The following is a 20,924-nucleotide window of genomic DNA, read 5'->3' on the forward strand; positions in this document are numbered from 1 at the left end:
CCATTTTGGCAGTGAGCAGCAGAGAAGAATGAAGCCATTCATTCTCTTGCTTCCTCTTTTTCTCTGGAAGAACAGGGATAGCTAGATAAATATTACCCTATCAAAGAAATCAATCAGGATTGATTGATTACAAATATAGAATTACATAAAGATGACTCTCAGACTATCTCTATCCCCTGATGGAAAACAATTAAAGATTTTTAATTAACAAAGTGAGTTGAAGTGAGCTGGCATATAACAGTGTCATGAAGTTCAGGATGCAGCTCTGCCTTGAGGAGTAGAAAGATAACACTTTTTTCCAATGCATTTTAGCAAAACTCTTATGTACTGTAACAGTTTCTCCATGTGCTGAAATTTCTAATCACACACCTCCAGAGAGAATGCTGCAATACTGCATTCCCTCTGAAACAATAGCAAGCTCCAGGATCTAAACTTATTGCAAGGTTTTAGTGGATATATTGCAGTCCCATACAATTCTGCCAGAAGAGGATAGCACAAACACTTTTACTAACAGATTAAAAAGAAAAATAAGTACAGGAGAAGAGCCCACAGGTATATTTTATAACAAACACCATAAATGAAAGCTTCTATGTTTTCTAAAGCAGCCTTCAAAGGCAGGAAAGGAAGTATTTTTAATAGTAACTTTTAGGTCACTCTTTTCAGGACTGGTTTCTAAACCATTAACCTTCCTCTCTGAAGGGTGTGCTCATTTGGTGCTACTGTAACCTACATGTCTTTGCAATCTGAAGCACTGGGAATTTCAAGTATGCAGAGACTCTCTAATCTTTGTCTATCTTTTTTAAACAAACATTCTCAAGTGACTTCTTGGTAAGCTACATCATAGGCAGAAAAGATTTATTTTAGCTCTTGTACCCTAAAAAACCTCCAATGATCTACTCTTACATTTTCTTAATGTAATTTGCACATCCTTCTTGAAAGCCGAACTGTGTTTTACCCACCTATTGGCATACTGTTGATCCATAATTCTCTGTTATGCAAATGTTCTTGCTCTCTAATCAGATTACTGTCCTCCCAGCATCTAGAACCTCTAAAGTTATTCAGCACCTTATGTGACAGCAGCTGGATGACTGTGACTGCTCTGTATTGGCAGCTGTTTGTTAGATTAGCTCATTACAGGAATCTTAGCTTGCTTATTATAAATCAGCCACAATTCAAAAACTTCTGAAACAGATTTGGGCCATTGTCTTCAATGAACCAATTAAATGCTCTTCCCGTCCCTCTCTGAACTAAAGTGAAGCTCAACAGGCTAAAATATTCTTAAATCAACTGTGTTCTTTTGCCTAGTTTATGTAGAGGAAGTGTTTCAGCATAACAGGACCTATAGTCTACTGACTAATCTTCTTAGAGACCTGGTAATCTTTGTAATGCACTCACCAAGCAGAGAGGTGCACCAGGCAGCCCTTAAAGGGGACAGGAGCCAAGCAGCCTGCAGCACCACCCACAGCAGCAGCCTTCTCTCACATGGGGGTGGATAACACAGGCTTCGGAGTGGCCTTAGCTCAAACACACACTGCTGAACACCTCTCCTGGCACCTGGCTCTTGTTGCTATTGAGGGAGCAAGAAAAATCATAGCTGCTTCCCTCAAAGTCAGATAAATCCTTGGGCCTCCCTGCAAGGGAGGGTAGTCTAAACAGAGATAACACTGCCAGGTGTTTCACTCTCTCTGCTTGCTCAAAACACAAAAATCTCCCAAAGCTTTTGCTTCAGAGAAAGCAGAGTAATGGAAAACCAGATTTCATTTTTTAAAGCTCATTATAAAAACCCAGAAGAATATCTGGGGGCAGTTGTCTCATAACCAGTGAATTTATCAAAGAGATTCTGGCCTCTCCATCCCTTCTAGCAACACTACTTATTTTCACTATGGCCCTGGCATTTCTTTGACCCCTTCCCTGAACCTATTTAACTCACTATTTACCAACCTAAACAGCAAATTAAAAACATAAAGAAACCCAGCAGCTCAACAAAAAAGTTCAAAACAAAGGCAGGAAAAAAAATTGTTTGCCAGTTTGTAGATATATTTGTTCACTGAAACCCACAATGATTCCTGGTGGTGAGAGAGGGAAGCTGGGGAAGAAAGAGTGAAGAGGAAGGAGGGAGAAGAGAGCCCTCCACCCAGTTCAGGACACTCAGGCTTGTACTTTGGCTCAGCTGCTTGTGAAATGCAGCCTGACTTGCTCAGAGAGATTTGAGAGCAGTAAATCAAACCACATCACTCTTCTTTGTGTAAACACAGAGCACTAACACTTGCATCAGAGAGCAGGTACAAACTGGCTACTTGACAGGAGGGATGGATCATCAGCAAACTTGACTCAAAACAAAATGCCAGAACAACTTTCTTGGAATTGAAAACTGCCAGGAAAGCAACTCAGCCCTCCCAAAAACAGGGTGAACTACTCAACACCATGCAGGTAGTAACCCACAGATAAAGACAACTGAGAAACATTTCAAGCATTTATACTTTTTACTCCCACTGATTTTGGAAAATCTCACCAGGCTGCAAGTTTACACACATGCACCTCTGCCCCCATCTTTATCTCACTGCTTTGTCACACACAGGTTTATATTTCATAAAGCATTTGTATTTCCTTTGCTATCCCCCAGTACTACTCACTCAACATCTTAGAAATCTTGCAGAGCAAGGCAAGGCTTTTCAGAATGATCTGAACAAAACTCAGGACCACAGCAGGGGAAGGCCAGTGAAGGCCAGTTACCTGCACGTTTATGTTTATGTTGGGACGTTCAATTGGCACGGGGCTGCTGTGCTCTGTCTCCAGCTGTTTCAGCTTTAGGAATGTGTCTTCAAATGCTGAAAAAGACAAAAAATATATCATCTTCCTCATGTTACTGTGGAGTGATCTGACTTGTAACTTGCATTATTCCTGAGTACATAATTTTGAAGTTGTGCAAAAATGCACAGGGAGGGGGGATCTACTTGCTCCAACTTCAGTGCAGATTCCAAGCCTGCAGACTGTGTGCACAAATGAGAACACTCTGCACTCCTGGCAGCTCATTTAGCCAGCCATCCTCACAGTGAGCAAGAACACAAAGTTAATTGCTTAGATGGTTGCACTTCACTCTATTTGTGGACAAAGTCACATCCAATGAAGAACTTTTTACTCTTATCTCTCTCCTTGCTGTTCCAGTAATCGGTGAAATTGTCCTTATGTATAAAATCTAAGGGAGCTTCCTAAATCAATTCCGCATTTCTCATAAGGAAACAATTCCCTATCGACCGATTATTTAATCTTGATCTCACACATCATAACATGGAAAAATCTGTCAGTTTGCTTACGATCAGAGTCTGCTTTGTCTGCAGCAGTTTCCTTCGTGCCAGGAGGAGGGCAGCTAACAGCCTCTTCTGAATCTCCTGTTGCCAAGCCAACAACTGGACGGCCCATGGCATCATCCACACAAGTTTCTGGCAACTCTGTGCTGTCTAGCAAATCAACAAGAGGTATGCTGCAAAGGTAGAAAGATGGGCAGAGAGATGCACAATCGTGTTACCATTCTTCCTGAAATAAAAAAAAAGCTTTAACACATGCAATCTCTTTTTTCAAGCTGTCTTCTGCCACAATTTAGAAAAACTGTTTCACTGCTTTCAGAGAGCTTAAGAAACACGAAAAAGGGAAGACTTCATAAGAGACTTCATAACAGACTAGGTCCGTGTTGCCTGTTGTGTCATCACATAGCAGTGGAAAAACTGAAGAGAGAAGAAAGGAAGTTTTTTATCCATGAAATATACTCTTTGGAACAAACATTTTAAGTTTTTCTAACCAACTTAAGGAACCCTTTAGGATTTTTACACGAGAAAAATGAAAATTAGGTGGAGGGAAGTTGGTATCACAAAAAGCTGTTTGTGCAGCACTTCACCCAACACTGGTAAGCAGAACAGAGGGCAGAAGGGTGCGCTGCACAGGACTGCTCTGACACTTATGGTCAGGCACACCTAGAACCAGTTTCAGTTCTGTTAACTTGGGCAGAGCTGTGAATGAAACCGTAGCAGTCACAGTGTTTTAAGTGAATCACAGGTACTCCGTACTCTGTCAGAATCACTTATTTCACCTCTCTTGGTTTCTGATGGGAATGTTTGCATCTAATTTTGCCCTATGAGCTCTATTTTCAATGAACAAGGAAAAACAATCACAAAAACAAAAATTATATTATGATTTTTATGTTGAGCAAGAGTCGGGAATCCCGTACATTTCTCTAAAGCTTGGGAACAGCTAAACCTATCCTAACAGCAAACTAACAAACACAGAAACCACTGCTGCACAATGCAATGGTTAATCAGACAGACTGTGCACACAACTGCAGCTTTACTGCTGCCCAGTTCAATCAACAATCACTCTCAATCAATAGTCAGAGTCTGGCTGCAATATTGATTTAAGAAGAAAAAAATCTATCAATCCCTTCTGCAAGTCCTGTCCCAAACATGAGAACAATGATACCAAGCCGATACCCACCCCAACAGAACAGAGCCTACCCTTAAGCACAGACAAGAGATGTTTCCTACTTGACAGTTTAGACCAGCTTCTCCCTTACCACTGCAAGGTCAGTGCCTCATGCCCCCCTCCAGCCCCTGGAACCTGGAAGCAATGCCCTGTTGTCACTACAGAGGCTGCAGGAAAAAACTCCTTCTCCTTCAGCTCATGCACACAAAGAATTCTTTCATTGTTAAATATACACCTCTGAATCAGATTACAGGGTATCACTGTTCTAGTGCTAATAACACACAAATAATTTTAAGTCAATTAATTGCTGTGAGGCAAATTGAGGCCACTGGCTTGATTCTCTTAAAGCAGTCGAATAACGAGCTACCAGCAAAGCAAATAAAAGAGAAAAATTTTCAACTTCTTGTGCAGCCTCTCTCTGCACCACTAATGGGGAAAGGCAAGCAGCACACAGTCTTGCAGGGAGGGAATAATGGATATAGAGATTTAATTGTTAGAACTAACAGATGGGAAGAGATGCTCTTCCAAATAGGCAACAAGGAAAGTGAGACTGAATCCGATCCCTTACTTTGCTGATATATGAGTCAAAATGTTTTATAAACTTCACATGGAGACAACAATTTTCTTCCTATTTTCTGACAATTTCTATAAATAGCCTCCAATCTTTAATATGACCACTATTTTAAGAAGTTCAGATTTTACCTACATGCAGTTGCCGACACCATGACAGTTTGAAGGAACTTGGCATTAAGTTGCTATGAACGCCATGTCAGACAGGTGACGTAGAGCACCAGTAACACTTCTTGTACTTGAATTTCCCATTCCTTTTCTTAGTATTGTAAGAGAAAACACATGAAAAATGAAAATTTTCTTCCTTAATTGCTAGGATAATTACACTAGACTTTTCCTCCTCGTGACTATACAGTAACATTTACTAGACAGACAAGAGAGCTGATTCAAAAAGTTGCCTACTACAGATAAGGGCAGTCTTCATATCTGGCAACATACTCAAACAGCACACTCAGTGTCTGGTGCACTCCAAAAGCTGTGCACTATCCAGAAACTGTGTACTGCTTACACTGAGATGGTCAGAGTTTGTAAAAAACCTTACTGCCATTTGTGCCCTGGGATGGAGATCTGGTTGAGACAGCACAGACAACCAGGGTGAGTCCCTACAGCTTCATCCCACATCAGGACAGGGCCTCAGGGAAACAAAATTAATTTTAGATAAACTCAAGGAAGCCTCCTAAGTTAAGATTCAAGTAGGAATTTACCCCATCTTGCCTTCATACCCTCTCCTGAGCTACCTGAGCTAGGCAGTCAGTAAGAGAAAAGTCATACTTGGGAGACCCCCAGCCACTGGAATTTGCAGGAATGAGTTCTCCAAAGAGCAGCAAAACCTTTGAAGTCTCCCAGACTCTTCACCCTCTTCAGAGCACCAGGAGGAAGACTATGAGGCAGGCTTCATAAATGGCCCAACCACAAAAGCAAGAAGCACCAAACCCTGAATCACTGCACAGAATTTCTGACACCTCTTATAAAGTACTGATGAACTGGCACACCAACCATAAGGGAAATTGTCCAAGGCTTCCCAGGAAAAACAGGGCTTCTACACAGTCAGCTCCCACTACTCAGGAATTGAACAGGCATTACCCTTCCACATACCTGCATTTACCCACATACAAAGGGATACTTTGAACTTTGCATAGTAATAAACGCTGGGCTTTATGTCTTCAACTTCTACCATCATATTTTAATAAATATTCTCTGGAAAATGCTGATAAAAGATACCAGGAATTCAAGCCACATAATTATGAATATAGGAATAATGAAGGGTTGTAATTAATGTAAAGATTGGTCAACCCATTAATAAGTCACTATATGCTCAGAGAGCTCACACAGTTAAAGGAGTAGCTAATGAATTACTCCATTTTGCCTGGCCATATATTGGTATAAATATGTACCACACAGCATTCAATGTATAACGTGACTGAGAAAGCTCAGTTACAAGTGGTGTGAGCCACATTGTTTTTTTCTCCCTCAACTACACAGACGTTATAGGATATTGTAAAGTTAAACATTTTTGTTTGCATATTCTCATACAACTTTATAAATAAGAAAAAAACAAATGGGTTTGCTTCGCTCCAGAAGTTTACATCATCCACCATTCCAAACCTAAAACTGAGAAGAGCACAAGTGATTGTTCCAATCAGCTTGATAGGTGTCACAGATCTTCAGTTTACAGCTTGCTCATACTTTGTCTTTAAGCAGTGATGTAAAATAAAGACTCATATTTCATTAGCAAACTCTTCCCCCCATCAGATGTGGAGTTGAGGAGGCCAAAATATCTCTGGAAATATTAAGTTATGTCCTGGCTGACACTTACTTCTTGGTTCTTCAGGTCTGGAGATCTGAAAACAATAGTTTTTTATTTCTGGGCTCTGTGACAATTTGAAATATAGTGAAATAATTTGAAAATCATTCAAACATTTCCTTTATCCTAGGAGCTACATATAAATTAACTTTAAAAGCCCTCTGTTACAACTTTTCCACTTTTTTTTTTTTAATAGGAAAAGAATATTGCAATTGAAAAGCAACAAACTTCAGAAAACACAAGAAAACACAGTGTGTTCAAGGGTAAAGATTTGTTCTTCATGCTGTTAAAGGCCCCCAAGAATACCAGCGACCCATGAAGCTGGAGTTTTAACCTCTGACTTAACAATTAACCTTGTGAATCATATGGTAGGATTGGTGTTTCTCAAGAAATATTTCTGTTTCTTTTCAACTGGACCAGAAAAGCAAAAATAAAGAAAATTTTGTAAAAAGGAAAAAATTATTTTAAAAATTACTCTTTGCCTTTTTGACATTTCTGCTAAATTTATTTTTTAAAAATTGAAAATAATTCTATTGCATTTCCAAACAACAGTTCTCAGAAGAGGTCTTATTGAAGAAAAAAAAAGGTTGGTTTTAAGATCAACCACATATCTGAAGATTTTTATATGACCATGGTTCAAAAGGGCCGGTTACATCCTCTATTTCTCTTAGACTTTTGAAACCATATTATAACCCGCTAGTCGCATATGTAGTTTTACAACAAATGTGACTTCCTGCATGGCTCTCAAACCCCAGCTAAAAAAATGAATCTTTCAGTCATTAAGAAAACCTTTAACACAATTTAAAAATATATCTATCTATATGCACGAACAGATAGATATATACGGTTTTAAAGTAAGAGTGATGTGTGGCTTCTGATCTATGCGTTGTTTTTCTTTAAAGACTCAATACCAACAGCACAATCTGCAGAGCCTTTGCAATAAAAGCTTCTGGCCCTCCACAGTCAGCTGGGGTCCGTTGTCCTTGATTTCCCGGGCCGGAGCCCGGCAGGCTCGTCACAGGGCGGTCCCGGCGGCGGGCGCGGCTCCAGCGCGCTGACAGCGGCCGGCGGCGGCGGCGGGCCTGCAGCGGTGGGGAGCGGGAGGCGCAGGTTAGTCGGGGCACCGAGCGGGAAGAGGGTGGAGAAGTAAAGCGAAGGCGAGCACAGGAAAGGACGAGGAAAAGGGGGTTCCTGGAAGGTGAATAGTGAGGGGAAGAGGCATGCGAGTGCACGTGCGCACGATGACACTGCCAAGCAAAGCCCGTTCTGCACAGCTTGGCGCACGCGTCTGTGCAAGTCCGAATCGGCAAGTTCAGCTCTCTCGTGTATGTTGCTTACTTCCCAAATGTAAAGCACTTCATATTTCAAAACACTTGAACTAAGCAAGAATCATGTGCACTTTACAGATGGGAGAAAATAATATCCATGAGGAACAGACCTCAAGCATACAGTACATTTTATTTGCAGAAAACAAGTTTAAGTGGCAGGTCTAAATGTACACCTGAAGCAAACATCTACAGCAATACCAGCTTTCAAAGTGATTGGAAAGTGCAGATTCTAAAGTAAATTTAAAAAAAAAAAAGAGAAGAAAATAGAAGCTCAGAAAAAATGAACATTACTGTGAAGGAGCAAACAGTAGAGCAAACAAATCACCCACAATTTAGGTGACTAAGGGATTAATACTACTAAAGAAGTTGCCTGCAGCTATAACTTGCATTAACATAAAAATTTAGCTGGAAAAGAACCATTTTATAAAAGGTCACAACACAAACTAAGACCTCACTTTCCAATTTTGCATATGAAAGCATAATGGTTTGTAAATTTTAAATTTAGAGTTCCTAAAATCAAACCCACAAAAGTGCTGTGCACAGTTATGGCCACTCTGCCATAGTTGGTATGAAGTCCTCCAAAAGCTAGCAAGAGTTGCAAGGGAGAACACACATCACTTTATTAAGTCTTTTGAAAAATATTATTATACAGGAGCCCCTGGAAGGCTTTAGGCACAAACATCTCCAAAGCAGCAGGGATAAGCAATTAAGCCAAAAGCCAACATTTAAAATACTTTTAAATGGACAACGATCTGTTAACTGTTGTCTGTGTAGCACTAGGGTCCTTCACTGCTATGTTTTACGAGAGGCTGATAAAAGGTACAATCATAGATCAAAAAAGTGCTTGGAAAATGGCACTTCATAAACTACTCAACTAAGGAAATTCCTCAAAGGTATTCCTTCAGTTTAATGCAAAAGATTCGATTTAATGAGCCAAATCTAAACAAAGTGGAAGGATTGTTGCTGTTCACATAGAGGGGTCAGATGGCCTTCAGCTCAAATTCCACCTTCTCATGTTCCAGAACAGCCAAGCAGACAGCTGAGTTGGAAGATCACACGTGTTAAGGCAGGCAAGCAGAAAAGCATGCAGGATTCACAACAGTGGTAGATGATTAACATTTGGGGATAGTCCTCCTTTAGAAAAGAAACAGGATTTATACAAAGATCACCCATGTGTAAATTCAGAATTTTGGTTTTTGTGAAATACACTGAGGAAGTGACCCGTGAATACTGAGGGCTCCAATCCCCAACAGTTCATTCCTTTATTTTACCATTTCTCTCATGGATGTGGTTAAGGGAAAGCTACATCCACTAGCAAAACAAAAAAAAAAAAAACCCAAACAAAAAACCACCCTACTTATCTTACAATAAGGAAGTAAATATTAAGTCTGTCTGCTGTCCTAACTTAGCAAAAAGGAGCTTCTTGAGGAAACACTAAACTTAGAAAGACACTGATCGTGTTTTAGTGTTTCCAGACTTGCAACAAATATTCCAGACCATTTTCAGATCCTGCAAACCAGTACAGCTTTTCTGTACTGACAATTTTATAGCAATGAAGTAAAAAAAAACCCAATCCAAAACCATAACCCAGAAATAATAAAATCCTTTGTATCTGGCAAAGTACTTTCTACAATCTAGCAAAATTGCAGTTGGCAGCTGCAGCATTAACATTTTAAATTAAAGGAAACATTGACATTAGGAAGGGATCTAAGCTGCAAGGTAGCCAATAGAGGCATCTGCCAAGCAGAGCACAGAAATCCAGGAGGTCGGGACCTTACTTCTAAACCCCTTCAATCTAACTATCCACAAAAACCATAGTCCAGATGATTTTGGTTTTCTCAACAATCTTTGGCAAGCTCTCTCTAAAAGAAGACTATTTTTCTGACAGAAAACAAAGATAGTTCATGCAGAAACAGGCCAATTACAGACAGTAGCAGTTGAAAGGAGATCTTGTTAGCAGCCCGGAGACACCCTTGCAGGCACAACAGCCAAGTCACAGCCCCCAGCAATAAATCTGTATGTTCTGGCAATTCCATTAACCTAACCCCACTTCCCATCTAGGAAACCAGAACGTAGCTCAATTCCTGACTCAGCTCCAAACTGTTGTCTTTTTCTTACAGCAGGATTTGCCCTGGGTACAGGCAATACTGTTTCCAGTGAACACAGCAAAACCAGAAGGCAACTACTTTCACTAGCAATGCCTCAAAGAAATGTAACACAGACACAGTAGAAGCAATGCACTCTCAATTAAAATGCATCAGTTGCCAAGAAGCTTGTTTTCTTTAGGACGCACTGTTTTGGGTTACATGCAAGTGTATTTCACATTCACTCCCATTCTTCTATACAAACACTACATCCTGCAGCAGCTGGCATGTAAGCTGAGTTTCCTGGACAATGTTAAGACAGACAGGCCCAAGTTCTCAATCCTAAAAACAGGCATAACAAACTCAAAACTGAATGGCTATAGAGCCCTCTCTGCTTCAGAACCAAAGCAGCAGGATTTCAGTAAGCAGCAGCAGCCTTGCAAACATGAGCAGGAACATTAGCACAAATCAGGTACCCAAGAAGAGCTGGTCTGAAGCCAAGTCAAACATTTCCACCAAAGGAAATACAGGTGACTAGCACTCATCTTGCAATTAGGCCAAAAGAATAAAAATAAAACCATATTGAGAATGCTGAAGAATAAAGATGCCACCACCTTTCACCCACCACCATGGAAGGAATCGAGCGATCAACAGGATCCCACCATAGACAAGCACAGATTTCAGATACTAGATAAATCAAGGGCAAAAGAAAGAAAAACAGTATTTATCATCATATGTTCTGATTGAAATGTCAATAAAATGCAACTCAAAGCAGAATTACCATCCCCTTTATCATTCAAAATTGATAGTATTAGAAGTCTTTAAATTATACAGTTTACAAAATTACATTTGTCACACCACTGTTAGACACCATCTACTTGTAAGAGATACTGAAGCAAAGCAGATTCATATGCCTGACAATGGGAGAAGGACCCTTTCTCTTGAGGGTTGAAACTGCTTAGGATAAGAGCTTTGGTGTCACTCCATTCTACCATGACTGCTCCTGATGAGTTTGGCAGAAGCCAGAATTTCCCTTCTTGGATAAGCCATAGGCACGAGAAGCCAAAGATATTAAAATTATCTGTTCACAAGTACTGCATTGATATATGACAGTTTTGGTTTGAAAATAACTTTGCAATATAGAATTAGTTTAAGAGAGAGAAATGACATGTACATTTATCTATCTTCAAACAAATCCTCTTCATTTTGAGATGCATCTAATCCATAAAATACTCTGATTACATTGAAATCAAAGCTCTTATCTTCAGCTTGTGTCATTTTCCCCAAGCTCCCATTCTACACAAGATCATGAGAAGTCAGCTTGCCTATTTCAGCAAGTTCAAAAGACAATTCACCAGGATAGAAGTTTACAAAGTTCTATATTACCCTAAGGATCAAGGTTAAGTCCTTGGACACCACAATACCAAGCAAAGGTTACAAGCTTATAGCAAATGAGAAGGATCCAGCTCTCCCCAAGATTTGAAAATTCTACTCCTCCTTAATTCCTTTAGTCCCTGAATAATTTTTTTTTTTTGATTGGCAGTGACTAAGCTTGCTGTCCTCACCCCTCCACACACAATTCATAAGAAGAAATCAGCTGCATCATTCCTAACTTGATTGTCAACTTACATTAGAGATACAAGAATGGCAGCTTATTTAAGTACAGATAAAGGAAAAGCTACTTGAATCATGCATAAGTAATCAAAATGCATTTCCCAGCAAAGCTTAACATACCACTTGTTATCTTGCTGGCTGGCTCCTGGGCTCCTTGGGAGGTTTTCTATTTCCACTAAGATTGGCGCAGAAGGAACTGCTGTTAGGACAGGTAGGTTTGGTTTTGCATTCCAGTTCTTTAGAGACAGAATATAAACAAGTTATTATATACACATTAATGAAGTGATGACACATTACAGTGAAAAAAACATATCAACACTTCTTCTTAAGCACAAAGCTAGAGCAAGGCCATTTTCTTCCCTTACTTCCTAGCACTGCATGTCTATGCCGTCTTTCCCAGCACTGTACACAGTTAACAGTAACATTCAATTGGTCAATCACTGGATTTCAAGAACAAATAACAAAATCTTCAAATCTGTTAAGACACATTAAAATTGTCTTTAGAAAGAATGAAAGAGAGTCCTTACTTGTGATCCATTAGTCTGGCTGATAACAGCATTGTTTGCAGCACTGAAAGACAAGAAGAATTTAAAACTGAATCAGATCAACAAACTGCTTTTGCAGGCTGGCAGAACTGTAAGGACTTTCAGAAAGAAATAGAGTCTAAGATATTTCCAAAGTATTAATCTCTTTTCACAAAGGGTATCAGGTTATGTTTTCTTTGTTCTAGCTGTAGTTTATCTGTAACTCATTTGTTTTTAACTCTTCCTTTCCTAAAGCAGTTTGGTTTAAAAAGTCTTACTGATTCAGCAGTAAGATATGGCACTTCTAAAGCAAAAATTACATAATTTTATTTAAAACACCCAGCAAAATGTGACATTGTCAAAAGCTCACCCACATGCTATAGATATTATGCCTGTTCCATAACTAGAACCCTCCTGATTTGATGTTTCACATCACAAGAGTTTATCAGAAAAATTAAAGAGTTTCTTCTGCATAAAACCTCTAATGGACTTACAAGGCAGCTATTCAAATTTACATGCACAGCAACTCAGCACCGCATTAATAATAATTTATATTAAATATTTACTATATTTGATGAATTAAACAAGACCCATATGCCTATTCTTGATGATTTCTGAATCTGCAAGAGACATTTCACATTTTCAAGAGACTTAAAAGCAGTAATTATTTCATGCAAAGCAAACTTTTCTCCCAAACTTCTAGCCTTTTAAAAAAGGTTCCCATCTCTTACAACTTTTTAATTTCTGATTTATTGTCTGGACAACAGCTATCCAACCTGGCAAGCTGACAATTCAAACAGATATCTGTATTTACTTCAGTGACTCTAGAATTCTTTTATTTAAAACACCATGATATCAACACTGAACAAGCTGTTCCTTGCCTGTTTCCCCCTTCACCCTTTCTCTGTTGAGTGAATGTGGAGGCTACCCCAGAATTCTCAGAAATATTAAAGGAATGCCTTCTGACTAGCACATTCTCCTGTGCTGGGTTAACACAAAAGAAGGGAACAACATACATCTTTCATGATGCATTTCAATTAGCAACACTGGAGTGTAGAGTTTCAGAAATGGCATAGCTTGCTGTGGAGACACAACAGTGCCACACCTAAGTGCAGATCAGGAGACCGCAGTCTTATCAGGAGGAGAAACTGCACATGAAGTTTCTCTTCCCACTCTCAGAATGACCTAAGCAACTTGAAACTCGGAGAAGGGCATGACAACACAGAGCACTAATCAAACAGTCACATTTTGCATGCAGAGGATCTTAATGACACCCAGTTTTGCAGAGTACTTTCCCACTGTATAGAAAGAAAAAACAATACAGAAGTAATAGTTCAGCCTTGTCCCCACACTTTGAGACTTCTCCTGCTCTCATGCAAGAACCAGCTCTGCTACTACAGACAGAAAATGTTAGGCTGCATTAAGTCTGTTGTTCTGAAAAGTTATTTTGGCATTCCGTGCTTCTCATCATTGTGCTTGATATCTACTTTTTAAAAAATAATTTGGTTGCAACTGAGCATTGAAGTGTTCACAAGTTATTAAGGCAAAGGACAGAAGCCAGAACTGAGTGACTTAATTTTCTTCACTATCAGGCCCTTCCTTTTAACCCGATTTCCTCTCTTCCCTTAGGGAAGGGTATGAAAATTATATGATTCAGATACATATGAGCTATTTACATGGCAAGAGCAAGTATGAACCTACACATCCAGGAAGACTTTTGGTAGAGAAATAAAGAACCAAAAGGTTTCACTTTCAATACTGATCATGCATAAAAAGAAGTGCAGGTGTAATACAGAATATAAAACCATCAACTTATTTCAAAAATACTCATTTTACTGTCTTTCCCTGTCCTTGACCTTCACTGAATGAGGTATTTCAGTCACACAGCTGGAGCAGGCAGTCTTCAGATAGAAGACCTCTTCACAAACTTTTACCTGATCTCTTTACATGGCAGCACATGAACTACAGCTCATATACAGCAAGAATTATAGCTAGTAAGAAATAAACTTCTTTGCTAGCTAGTAAACAAGTCTGGCAAAATTGTCTGTGTGACAGCAACACAGAAACTTTGCTATGAACACTAACTTTTATATAAAACAAACAATACCCACAGCAAAACCACAGATAAGAGTCCAACACCATGTGCAGACATGTGCTCAAGTACAGGTGCCAAACACCAAAGACAAATTGAAACACTGGAATGGATCTTACCTCGTTTCTTCCAGTTTAGCAGTATATGCTGCAAAAATAAAAAGAATTAATTAAAATTTAATTTATAATTAGGTTATTAGTGAAATATTAATTATATGATTAATAAAAATAGCGTAGGACTGCCTAAAAGTAGGCAACCAAAAGAGCAAAAGTTGAACCAAGACCGTAAGTTGCACAGATCTCATATATAATGTGTGATAAACAAAATCTAAATTGGAAAATATAATTTAAAAAATCTGAACAGCAAACCAAAGCTAGATTTAAGCAACTATCTGAAGGCAAACACTTGACCTATGCAAGACTGGGTGTCAGAAACAAGATATCAGCTGCTGTCAGATCATGACAACAAAGCGAAGCTCCTAACAACAATGAAAAAAAATCTAAATGACAAAATTTTTGAACTTAATTAATAAATTTAAAATACTGTAATTAATAGATCACTGTTTCCTGGGCCCAACTTTTCCATCTTCATACCAAGACCTACTGTGTAATTTTCATGGGCAAGCTGGCTTGGACTTGCTTTGGGCACAAGCTTTATCTGATAAATACACGAGGTCTCTTAACTAAGTCAAAGAAAACCTATTTTTGAAAATTCAAGAGAAGGGCAAACAACTACAGGAGAATTCCTCCCCAGAAATTTTAAAGGATATGATTGCCTGATTCTCACATTGGATTATACTTCTCAGAATGGAAGCTCTTTTACCTTTCATTTGCAGGGTTCGTCTTGAGTATCTCTTGCTGGGCCTTCTTTCAAAGGATGCTGATCTCCTGGCTTTGTTGGTCTTTGTGGTTTGATATTCTGTTTTCCCACTAAAATTGTCATGTAAGAGTGCAAAGCAGTAAAATAAATTACTTATTTTTAATGACGGAATAGAGATAATGTTCATAAAAGCATCACATTCATATTTTAAATTCATTATCAGTTCTAAAAAAAAATCTCAAACTTCACACCTCAAAAGACATTTCACAAAAGAACGTTGGAGCTTTAGAAACATTTCTCTTCTTCACACATTTCCCCAAGACAAATAGCAGAAGCAACAACTTTTTAAACATTTAAGTTGTTGATAAAAGCATGTGTGCCCTTTGCATATTTCTGTGATCCCACTGCATGAGTTTTGGGAGAAGCTGAAAATTAAGAGAATAAACAAATACTGCCAAAAGTCCCAGAGAAAGCTGATAATGGGACTAACACCCAGCATCCAGGAAGAGCACGGAATGCCAGGGGGGCTGTGCTGAATGCCAGCACCACTGACCTGTATCGGAAGCGAGACCCCAGGCGAATGAAGCCAGAGCGACTGGAGCTTTTCTGGACAGGCCCCCGGAGGCGGAAGAAGGCGTGGTGCTCCACTGCACATTTCCACAAGTGTTTGCAGGCTTTGGGGTGATCCAGTCTAAACACAAAAGTGTGCTCCTGCTCCTTTCCCTTAAAGCACACAAAGCACACTGACGACTTACAAAGGGCTTGAGTAAGTCAAAGCTAAAATTCCATGCAAACCATATAAATTTGCTTTTTATGATTCCCAATATATATATAAATACTTTAAAAAGCACTTTAGGCAGGAAAATCAACCTTTTCAGAAGCTATAATGAACTGCTATATCATCTAAAGCTGGAAAAGGCTGGAGTCCATATGTTTAACAAGCCAAACCTCTGAATAACTACAAATTAGAGATACTATTACAACATGAAGGTACTTGTTGATGAGGCTAACATGGTTTCACTTCTAAATCTAATCTTCTCAAATTACCAATGCTCACTTTTTAATTGTCTCAGGGGTATGCAATTTCTTCCCCATAGAAACAACTCTGAAACCTGCTTAAGTAATTAATTCTACTAAGTGTGGTATGTGGGATTTTTTTTTTAACCTTCTTGCACAATGCACGTTGTTTCCAAAGTACCTGCTCTAGTTTCACCAGGAATTCTCTTTAAAAAATGGATGACAGAAAAGTTTATCTTTTACTTAAGTCCCTTCATTTCTCTCTTCCCCACCCAAGACACAATCACAAATCTTTGTCATCCACATCAAAACTTAAATATAAGGAAAGATTAGAAGTATGTAAACCAGTACTGCATAATCATGACTGAGATGTAACTAAACAGATATTTATCTACCTGTTCATCATCTTCAACAACAACCAGAGTGAGTTTGTTCTTCTTGAAGTCAAGCCTTGTTATCTTTGGCCTGTCAGATGAACAGAAAGTGCAGGTTACGTCTAACTTCAGTAACTTACTGAAAAAAGTACCTCATATTCATGGTGTTCTCATAACCTAAATAATTTTTTTTTGTTATCATAAAAGAAACCGAAGAACCAAAATCAAAAACAGATTTTAGCGTACAGAGAGCTTACCAGAAAAACAAACCAATCTTTGTGTCCCCTTCAAAGACAAGAACTCCTGTAGGTGTTAGTCCCAGGCTGTAATCATTGCCATCTCTTGCCTAAGTGCCACAAAATAAAAATTATATTAATTTTGGTGTTTGACTCTCTATCCAGTTTACTAGAGTGACTCATGTAGTTTGTTTGCCCAGTGTTATAATTACACACATATCTGCTATCTTATACAACAAAATGCTTGTGTTTTGATGATCTTATGCAATGGATTTTTTTTGTTTGCAACCCTTCAATAAGGCTGACTAACTTTTCTTGATTTGTCTGTGTAATAGACATCCTTATGCATTTGCTGCACTTGCATCTCCACAGAACTACACCCCAGCAAATCTGAATTAGTGTGATTTTTCACAAAACTCCTAAGTCGAAATACAAGCTGCAGTATATACTTCTACATCAATTACACATTTAACATAGAGCAGAAATTCTTGGACTCAAGTGTTACCTTCTAGAAATATATACCAAAGAGTGGAATGCTGGCACAAAGCCAGATCCCTTACTATATAGATTGCATGAGAACAATATTCCTTTTCTTCCCCCCCCCACCCCCAGCAGGATCAGTGTTGAAATGCAACACAAAACTAACACTATATTTTCCAAAGGTCACCATGCTGTTGTTAAACATACCTTGACTATATGCATGTCTACACCATACATTTCCAGCCACTTAGCTTTGTTTAAGTAGTTAGTTTCAGCCTGTGCTGGTGTTTGGCCCCTGAAATAAAATTTTTGCTGTTAGGTAGGTGCCTGAAAAAGCACGGAAAGGAAAAGCTGGTAAATGAAGAAAGAGGAAAAGAACCTCCTGAAAGAAAAACATAAATACTTGTGACATCTGTTTACTTTATTAAAGATAAAGGTCACTTATTAAAGTTTTAATCTGAAAATGCTGCTGCAAAAATTACTGTTTCAAGATTTTGTACCTTGTAATTTTACTCAGACCTTTGAAAAGCTTAATTTATTACTTTATATTCTTTTACAAAATAGTACAGAACCATATTAAAGTTCTATTTCTGAACAAGGCCACAGAAGAAGCATCAGTAGTATCTTTTTAATAAATTATTTTCACAGAAAAATCAGTGTAAACAGCTGGATAGCATTCACTGGAAGATCTAGTACCTGCATTCCTTCCACTTCTCAAAAACAGCTAATTCCATCTCTTCGGTCTGAGTGGGAACAAACCTGAACTCAGACACCAGCTCAGGGACGTGTTCAGCAGGATCATAGTCTCCAAGTTCAGCTACAAAAGAACAACACTGTTAGGCACTGTTCTCAATAAACACCATGGATATTTCTTCATACAGAAGAATTTCTGCACACTTTTCAAGTTAGTCTAAAACATTAAATATCTTTTTGTGCTCCTTCTCCTCCTCCAGTTCTCCCTTCACTTTTTTGACAGGGAAATCATGGACACTGAACAAATGGTTGCATTGTCTGCACCAAAGTTTTGTGCTAATGTTTACAAAGTATTGTTGACATATTCCTTAAAAAGCTTCCTATAAAGGGAAATTATCACCATCGTTGCAACTCACCTTTCCTCTTTCTTGCAGAGTGTTTTCAACATTTTTATCATTGAGGTATCTACTGAGATGACAGCTAACTAATGTTACAATGAAATTTTGCCTTAAAGTATTAAAGCAACTTCTCTTGAGAGTTATAAAAAGCAAAATCAGTTCTGACTCTTTACATGAAACTATCTGTCCAGTCTATAAGTCAGTTTCTGGTTTTATGATTCTATAGTGCCCTGTCCTGCCTGCTAAAATTACTGTTTCAGGGCACAATAATGCAGCTGTTATTTGTTACTCTCCTTTTCATCTAAAGACATAATAAATGCTCTCCTGGGTCAGTCAAATGGCTCATCGAGTCCACTGCTGCATGCTCAGAGGGGCAGTAAGAGATGCTATGTAGAAAACATACAGGAACATACCAGTCAAGGGGTATGCCACATCAAAACCACAACTCCATCTCCCAAAGATGCTAACAAGTCCAGTTTTAAAGACAGATAAATATCTTAAATGCTGAAACTGACAATTACAAGCCTTTACAAAAATGTACTGGTTTTCAGAGTCACTAAGCACTGGCTCCTCCTACTAATTTCAAGTTGGCTTGTAACATCCAGCTCATAGTCAAAAAATTAGGAATAATTCTGTAACTTGGACTTTGGAAGTCTGATGCAGGGAAATAACTGCTCTGTCTGAAAGATGAAAAATGAAACTACAGATGTTTATGTAGAGAAAAATAGAGAAATCACTGGGAAGACATGGCAAAGTTAAATAAATGCCAGTATTCTACGGGTACAGAAATGCTACATGATATAAAACTCCATTTCTTGGATTCTGAAGGCTGCAAGCATAATAACAGTCTTTTCACCCCCTCCTTTTTCTTTTTTTTTTTAAATGCTGACTGAGGAAGTCTGTAGTTCTATAATAATTTACTCCCACTAAAATGCCTGCCTCTGTTCAAAGGAATGCTGTCAAAGCCAGCTTAGGTTCCAGCTGATTTAAATACGAGTACACAGCTGTCAGACAGTAAGATTAAAGCCCTGCTACAGGCCTCATTGTGGAGAGAGGAAAGAAAAGACCACCACAAAAAGCAGTGGATATATGGCCTAATAAGATCACTTTGTTCTTCCAAAATCTTATTTACTGAACTTGTATCTTAAGGCCCTAACAATGCTAATATTTTTAACTGTGGAATGTATTCTAACTACTTTCCTTCCACACAAAAGAGCAGGTTAAAAAGGCAAATGTCTTCACAGTTTAATTCCAACTCTTATACCTACATATGATTTAGGAGCATTAGCACCTCCTGCATGAAAAAAAGAAAGTGTTTTGAAAAATACTTGTAAGACAACAAATTTCAGTGACTTAGTCCTACCTCAAGCAGAGTAAGTGCAATGGATTCATAAGATGTATGTTGTGTAGAGAATTTGTGTGGCTCAAACACATGGCATATCAATTGGCTTGAATAAGGACATCTATCCATATATCTATATCCTCCAATAAGGACCCAAAATCCTACTCTAGCAGGTATTTTTAAAACTTCAAGCCTCTTTCTTTTGTGAGCTCCTCTGATTGAAACCATACTTAACATCACACCCTCACCCAAACACCACATTCTCATCTGGAATCAAAAGTTAAAGATAATTGATTAATAAAATCTCAGATGACTCAAACACAGTGCTGTATAGCTGAGCTTAAAAGAGTATGTTACATCTTATGGCTGAAAAATGATCTGAAATACCAGCAAGTGCAGTTCAACCCAGAATGCTGAAGCATGGGCATGAGACACAAGGCATTAAGATGTTCCTACAAATAAGATGAAGTCAAAAGCTGGTATTTTATACACAGTGCAAACAAAACCAATTTTGTATGAGATTTGGACAACAAAAGACAACACTTGACAGAACCTTTATGATGAAAAAGAAGTGAGCTGTGTTACTACATCAAAGTGATTCAAGAAGGCTGCCCTCGTATCTTCTGTGAAAGGGGACAGATTAGCACATAAGGAAACAACTTTAGGGCAAAGCTGTTTATGTTCAGAACCTCCTTGTTCTCTTTCCTGAGGAACTGAGTAATTTTCTGCACATACTTTCAAGCACAAGTACAATCTAAAAGATCTGCATTCACACTGGATCACTAATGTCTGGGCAGAGTCTATTTTATGGACATAACAAGGACAGACGTTTTTAAACAGTTAGTAAGAGTCTACACAAAACTGTTTGTGCAACTTCACCCTTCCCTTCTTGCACCTACTCACCTTGCATGTTATAAGCTGCCAACTGGACAGCAGTGTCAAAAGGACATTCCAATCTGCCAAAAGAGAAATGCATTGTTAAAACCTGAACTGACATCATTAGCAGATAACTTATGTAACTGACAGTAAGGAACTGCAAATGTCTGGGATAAGAAAATGAAAAAGTTTTGGTAGAT

General features: G+C 38.6%; 1 protein-coding gene across 3 annotated transcripts in view; it reads right to left on the reverse strand.

Annotated features, from left to right (window-relative positions):
• Nucleotides 1-20,924, reverse strand: part of EPB41L5 (erythrocyte membrane protein band 4.1 like 5) — a 53,365-nt gene that overhangs the window by 12,479 nt on the left and 19,962 nt on the right. For all 3 annotated transcript variants that reach the window (XM_085584964.1, XM_021526143.3, XM_085584965.1), the window contains 12 exons: nt 20,752-20,804; nt 18,112-18,232; nt 17,623-17,710; nt 16,957-17,045; nt 16,721-16,790; nt 15,862-16,031; nt 15,312-15,418; nt 14,609-14,636; nt 12,401-12,443; nt 11,994-12,109; nt 3,315-3,481; nt 2,734-2,828 (listed from right to left, as the gene is read on the reverse strand). In XM_085584964.1, coding sequence (XP_085441090.1) covers nt 2,734-2,828; nt 3,315-3,481; nt 11,994-12,109; nt 12,401-12,443; nt 14,609-14,636; nt 15,312-15,418; nt 15,862-16,031; nt 16,721-16,790; nt 16,957-17,045; nt 17,623-17,710; nt 18,112-18,232; nt 20,752-20,804 — 1,147 coding nt within the window. The remainder of the gene's footprint in view (nt 1-2,733; nt 2,829-3,314; nt 3,482-11,993; nt 12,110-12,400; nt 12,444-14,608; nt 14,637-15,311; nt 15,419-15,861; nt 16,032-16,720; nt 16,791-16,956; nt 17,046-17,622; nt 17,711-18,111; nt 18,233-20,751; nt 20,805-20,924) is intronic.

Source organism: Lonchura striata, chromosome 7, assembly GCF_050655825.1.
Source record: "Lonchura striata isolate lonStrDom1 chromosome 7, ASM5065582v1, whole genome shotgun sequence".
NCBI lineage: Eukaryota > Metazoa > Chordata > Aves > Passeriformes > Estrildidae > Lonchura > Lonchura striata.